Below are 7210 nucleotides of genomic sequence, written 5' to 3'. Positions count from 1 at the left end.
TATCTGGCAAGATTAAGGCATTCTGTTCTATACATGCAGAATATTAGTCGAAAGGTTATCTAATTATCTGTGTGCCAAAACACTCATACATTCCTTATCAGACAACCCACTAAACAACTGAAATCACAATTTAAGACGAACTAAGCTGCAATTAAGTACAAGGCTACCTAATGTGTTTCTTTATTGAATTACAAACTAAACAAGTTACACAAATCTAATAACATTCGTAAAAACTGTAACTACAGCAAGCGAATGATTAAACTCCCGCATATCTTTTATTTCATGCTTTCATTGTTACATCAGATGCAAAGTTCTAGTATGTACCTGGATATTGGATACAACAGAAGAAGCAAGGGGTCAGTAGAGCAATAGAAGCAATACCAAACAGCAGCAGTGACAGCAGGTAACAAATAGAACAAAATCCCAGTGCAAGAGGCAACTAGAGCCGATGGAAAAAATGGCAGAATGACAGCAATGACCAGTAGTATAGAAACAGAAATCCAGACAATCCAATTCCAAGAGAATCAACCAATGCAAACCAACCAATAAACTTAGCTGATACTTGAAAGAAAACAGAACTGACTGAATAGGTTGAACAAACTGAGAATCGAACAAACAGCAGGAAGAAAACAGTTTCTGATTTCTGTATGTTTTTCTCCCTCGTATGTGTGTCTATATAAGCACCTCTATTTTTCTCTCACTATCTCTTTTCTTTTCAAAATCCAGTGCCCATTTTCAGTTTTGAAATCTACTTGAGTTATCAAGAAGAATTCTTTTCCAGTTTTCTGTTTTTCAGAACTCTTATTATCAATGTTCAATCTGAGTTCCCTATGTGTATCTGTGTCTCCCCCTTCTCTATGTTTTCTTCCCCCCTCTTATAAGCCTAAAACTCAGCCCCTTAACAGCCTGTTCATCAGTCAGAAAACCCCTCCCATGTGCTGTCTTCTTTTTAGTTTCCACTTACTATTTAAATAAAAAACACCCCCATGATATTCCCTGGCAGACTTACTTTTTAAGTAAGGTTTATTATTTCTGAACTAAAGCGGAATATGGGCAGCAGAATATAATCTGACAGCATATGCTGTCAAACTATTTTAAACTTAACAGAGGCCTTTATGCACATGTTGTGCACAAGTGCACATGTTGTGCACATGCCCTCCAATTCTGACTGCAACTAAACAAAACCAATCCTTTTATATTTCTGATTCAAATACATCAATTATAAGTAGCTATAGTTGATTCTCAATTTGATTCAAACAATGTTCAGCAAGACAAATCAAACTGTTACCATTCAAACAGCTAAAACTATTCGACGGCATGTATCGAATCGACTATACTAATTACAACATATACAATCAAAGCCAAGGATTAGAATCAAACAGTATTGCACCAAGGGTTCAGATTGCACTGTCAACACAGAGGTTAACTTGGAGATTGATTACTCAAACAATTTCAATTCAGTCGATTATGCAGTTTACATACACACACATTATCGGTGAATGAGGAAACATTTGACCAAATACAGAGGTCCAGGCAAGGTGTGCAGAACAGTTGGTAAAATTCAAAACACAAATTAAACAAGACGTTTGGCCATACGAACAGACCTTTAACAAACACACGAACTGAAATAAAGAAGAGAAAACAAACTTACCTTAAAATCTTTGAAAGAAAAATCAGAAAAATCAGCTTGTGTTTGAACAAACCCTTCTTAAGGTTGAACGGACTTTAATCGAAGTGTTTCTCAAATGAGAAACACTTCGATTAAGGTCCATTAAACCCTAATCTCTTGGCTTAAACAGACACGGACCAGGCTTGGGGTTTCTAGGGTTCGTAGACGGTAGATTTGGGACTTGGGCTTCCATGGTTAAATTCGGACCAAACCAAGCATGGTTTGGTCACGAGGGGGGTCCGGGGACTGTCTGGTGTGAAACTGGGGTCAATTGGTGTAAGTCAGGTTCCGACTCGAATCTTCAAATGAAGATTCGAGAAGGTGGGAGGGGATTCGAGCTAAGTGGCTGGTGGATTTGGGTTCAGGATGGTGAGGAGCGTCTATGGTGTTAAGGTGAGGGCCACCGGCGTTCATGCCGCCGGGATTAACGGTGAGGGGAAAAGGGGGCGGCTAGGGTTCAAAGGGGGTGGTCTGTGAAGACAAAGAAAGGTAGGGGGTGTTTGGATGGGGCGTGGGGTATGGTTATAGGCTTATATAGTTAGTGATGGGTCGATTCCTGGCCGTTGGATGGGGTGAGATGAAGGGTCAGGATCTTTTGGCTGGTAGGGAACGGTGTCGTTTCATCCTAAAGGGGTTTGGGTCGGTCCGGGTGGAATGGGTCGGGTTCATCAGTGGGTATGGGGAATGTGATCTTGGCCGTTGATCAATCTGAGATCAACGGCCTAGATCAGACTCGATCACTACGACGTCGTTTGGATGCTCTGGACGTCAGCTGGTGTGGACCGGGTACACATGGGGTTTTGGGTTTGATTTTGGGCCTCGAATTAAAACGAAAATAGGCCCAAACTGATTTTAACCCAATTCTGCACTCTCTTTTTATTATATTTTTTATTTTAAAACAAAACCTAAGTAAATCAAATTAAAATTCATTAATTAAACACTTAATACAATTATTTGCACACATATATTAAAATATTTAAAGCAAGTAAAATTAAACAAAACAACAATTACGGACAAAGATGCATATTTATGATTTTTCTATTTAATAACCGGATTACGGTTCAAACTGCACATGACACACACATTTTTTGTATTTTGTTTTAATAATAATAAAAAAAATGGACAAAAATCATAGATAATTAATAAAATGCCACGTGAAAAATCCAAAAATTGTACAGCAAGGCCGATCGCTATTATTTTTTGTTTCTTTTGGAGTGATTGTCGCGTAAAACAAAAATCATGTGCTCACACCAAGCACAACAGATGCAGCAAGTGCAACAGATGTCTACTTGCTACGAGTTATATGGTGAAGGTCACACAAGTGACATATGCCCTGTGAATCCTGAATCCATCTACTATATGGGGCAACAATCTAGAGGGCCGATGAATCTAAATGCTCAATATGGTAACACATACAATCCGAACTGGAGGAATCATCCTAACTTCACTTGGGGTGGAAATTAGAATATCAGGCCTCAAGCTAATTACAATCAACCACCTAAACCCCCACATCAAGCAGAAGAGAGTTTGACGGATATGATGAAACAACTCTTGATGGACAATAAACAATTGCGCATAGAGTTCAAAAATCTTGAGTGGCAGTTTGGGCAAATGGCTAACAATCAGAATACTAGACCTGTTGGGGCCCTTCCAAGTGATACAGAGAAAAATCCTCAAGTCAATGCAAGTTACCTTGAGAAATGGAAGAGAATTAGAAGAAGTTCCAGAGAAAAAGAAGTATACAGCTAGACCTGAAGGAGAATTAGTTCCTAAGCCCCTTGAGGAGAATAAGAAAGAAAAGCCAGAAATTGTGACAAGGCCACCACCTCCATGTCCACAAAGACTTCAAAAGCAAAAAGATGATGCTATGTACAAGAAATTCTTAGATATTTTGAGCCAAGTACGTGTGAATTTGCCGTTGGTGAAAATTTTGCAGGAAGTGCCTAAATATGCAAGGTATCTTAGGGACATTGTGGCAAACAAGCGAAGACATACAGAGTTTGAAACAATTGCACTTATTGAAGAGTGCGGTGCTAGAGTTCAGAGTAAACTTCCTCCTAAGTTGAAGGATCCTGGGTGTTTCACAATTCCTCTATCTCTCGGAAAACAAGAAGTTGGTAGAGCCCTGTGTGATTTAGGGGCTAGTATAAATTTGATGCCATCCTCTTTGTTCAAGCAACTCGGATTGGGGGTGCTTAAACCTACTACAATCACTTTGCAGTTGGCTGATAGATCACTAGTTATTCCAGAAAGAATTATTGAGGATGTGTTAGTTCAAGTGGGAAAGTTTATTCTTCTTGCTGATTTTATTGTTCTTGATTACGAGGCAGATGAGAAAGTACATATTATTATGGGGCGACCATTCTTAGCTACTGGTGGAGCACTTATTGATGTTAGGAAAGGGAAGTTGAAGATGAGAGTTGGCGATGAGAAAATCACTTTTAATGTGTACAAGGCACTTAATCTCCCTAAGCATTATGAGGATTTGTGCATGATTACTGCGGTAGAACTGAAGGGGGTAAAGCAAAGTCCTTATACGAATTGTAGCGATTCGGATGGGACAACTGAATTGGAGGAGGTGGTGTTGCAAGCTGAGTGTGTAAGGGTGATTGAGAAAAGAGCCAGAGATGAAAGAAGAGACCTTCTGAGAGTGTGTAAAAAGGCTAGGCTTAATGGGAGAAAGAAGAAGAGAAAGCGCCCAGCCTGAACATAGTAGCAGTGCCGTGCCGCGACGTTAAATCAGACGCTTGTTTGGAGGTAACCCGTCTTTACTGTTTTCTTTTAGTTTTATTTTTCTTCTTATTATTGTTGTAGTATTTATTTTTGTTTTGTAGGATTATAAGAATAATAAGCGCATCCATTGAAAGAGTGCAAAAGTGAGTTAGATGGTGAGAACTAAGTGTGGGGTGCCACACAAAGGACGATGCCTGAGGGAAGTCTGAGTACCTCGTGAGTCGCTATTGCTTCGGCCTTTGGCTTACCAGGGAGTTCTTTTTACCCTCTTGTTATTTATGCTGTGTAGTGAGTACATGGTACAATTTTAAGTATGGGGTGAGGAGATTGTTTGGGTGAGGTTCTGTGCTATTTTAGCTTAGTTGTAGTACTCGTTCTTAGTGTAGAGTTTTTGTTAAAAAAAATAATAATAACAATAAAAAATAAATAAATAAATTTGGACTTGTCCCGACGATGGATCTCCTAGACAGTTTTCTTGAGGGATTTAAGTCTAAAGAAAAAAGAAAAAAGATTTTCTTTGTAGGTAGTAGTAATTCCCCCTTGGTTTTTCTTTGTGCCGCAGTTCTTTTCCAAGGGTTTTGTTTGAACCGGGTGTAGGTAGTTTTATTTTTTTAGGAGAGAAGCCATGGTGATGTGAATTGAATTGAAGCAATATCTCTTGAATTGTTATGCCTTGAGAACAGTGAGTACTTTAGTTGTGACGCTTATGCTCAGTTTTTGACTCTTGTATAAGTACCTTAAATTGTATGATCTTAACTTTGCTTAACTTCTTTGACTAGAGTGTCTTGATGAGTCCAATCCTGAGTGAGTTATGTGCCATGTGTGTGTAAGGTTTTGTGTTATTCTGTGCATTACATTTGATGTCTAGAACTTGCCCAGTGTGTTTGCAAGGCGAAATAGTAGTTTTGTTCAATCTTGGAAGTGATATAGGCGTTTCTTTGTTGAGCCAGATATATATAGTTTATACGCCTAATTGTTATGTATCATAGTTAACCCCTTTGAGCCTCTAATCTTGTTTCTTTGGCAACCACATTACAAGTCTTACCTATTTGTTGGAATTAACCATCTATTTGAACCTTTTCACCTCTCATGAGTACTTGAATTGCTATGAACTTTGTAAAAGTTAAAGTGTGCGGTGGTTGGTTTGGCTTTTGAGTGGAACTAATAAAATAAGGAGAAAGGTGCAGTGTTTGAAAAAAGCAAGAGCCACTTGAAAAGAGAAAAAGAAAAAAAATAGTTGTATTGTTGTGAAGAATATTCTTTGATAGTGGTGACTCTTGATGTAATTGTGTTTAAAGACGTATGGAGTGAATATACATTAATGTGAAGGTGGAGTTATGGTTTGACATAAGTGTGAGGTTTTAAATGTTAAAGTGTATGTATTAAAGTGCTTAGGGAGGTGTAGTCACTCTTATATCTAAATGTGTCCTACCCATCCCGCAGCCTACATTACAACCAAATGAAGTCCTACTTGATACTAGACTGAATGAGATCGATTAGTAGAGTAGTACACTACGAGCAAGCTTATGATGCATCTTTTGTGGCATATGAATGTTATTTCTGAAAGTGAGTGAATTCTTTCTACCTTGAGTTCCTAATTATTCTTAAATTATATTGTGCGTGGAACTATTCTCTTTTGTTGTGTGAGAGCACTTGATTTATGAAGGAAAGGTAATTTTAGTGACCTCAATGTTAGAGTAAGTGGGTGAGTTGTGAATAATGCGTGGTACTTGTGATTCAAATCTTGAGGTGAAGATGTTACACTCTTGTGCTTAGTCTATTTTAAATATTCTTGGTGTGATGAGTTAGGAGAATTGTTTAAAAAGGCCGTGTCTATATAAAGTGTAATTTGATTACTCGAGGACAAACAATGATTTAAGTGTGGGGTGTTGATGATAAGCTATAATTGTGTATTTTAGTCGCTTATTACACTCTAATTTACTGCACTTTAATTGAGTTGGAGCTTTAATCACTAGTGTTTTGCACTAAATATATATTTTATGCCTTGTATGAATGATTTCGAGCTATGTGGATGTTATCAAATGAATTCAAGTGATTTGGATCTTTGAAATCTGAGTAAAAACTCAAGGAATTAAGCCGATATTGTGTTCGGGGATCAACGGATGATAGTTAAGAACGAAACGGAGAATGGAGCGGGCATACAACACATTGTCTAGTAAAATCCACATAACTTTTCGCTCAGAACTCCGTTTGGGCTTCACAATATATCCTTGGAAAGCTATTTGAAAGCGATACAACTTTCATGTTTTGCATTTTCGCAAATTCTCACTACCGCACCTCATGGAGCGCCGCAGGATGCGGCACAGCCATATAAAAGCGGGCCTAACAAGAAAATGCAAGGCTGCTGATAATCTCCACTAGCACGGCGCAAGGTGCGGTGACGCTATTTTGAGGACTTTTGAGACATCTTAGACCTAGAGAGACTATTTTGAAAGGGAGAAGACGGTTGGAGCATTTGTTGTAGGAGGAAATCATTGAGTTCTTCATTCCTTCATCTTTGCTTTGTAATTTGTTTATGCACAATACTTGGAAAATTGTTGCTACGAACATGAGTGACTAAGCACTCTAGTTTCTAGGGTTGTGGTTGACATAATTATTAACGTTTATTAATTACATCTTCGTTAATTCAGATTATCATCTTGTGGTTGTTTATCTAATTCTGTGCATAATTGCTTAATTGTCTGGTCAGCAGTTGAGTTCTATTAACTATCTATGCTATGCTTGGGAAAACCATGTTTAGATTAGAGTAGAATTAAAGAGAGTTTATTTCTAAACCCGTAGCTCGGG

The 7210-nt window shown here is 38.2% G+C and overlaps 1 protein-coding gene across 1 annotated transcript; it reads left to right on the top strand.

Moving 5' to 3' along the window:
• Positions 1–3350: 3350 nt before the first annotated feature.
• On the top strand, positions 3351–4376 carry LOC107808535 (uncharacterized). Its single transcript, XM_016633069.1, has one exon. The coding sequence runs from the start codon at positions 3351–3353 to the stop codon at positions 4374–4376; it is 1026 nt and encodes a 341-aa protein (XP_016488555.1).
• Positions 4377–7210: the final 2834 nt, after the last annotated feature.

This window comes from Nicotiana tabacum, chromosome 9 (genome assembly GCF_000715075.1).
Source record: "Nicotiana tabacum cultivar K326 chromosome 9, ASM71507v2, whole genome shotgun sequence".
NCBI lineage: Eukaryota > Viridiplantae > Streptophyta > Magnoliopsida > Solanales > Solanaceae > Nicotiana > Nicotiana tabacum.
The sequence above is the reverse complement of the archived record's forward strand: the minus strand, read 5'-3'. Positions and strand labels throughout refer to the sequence as shown.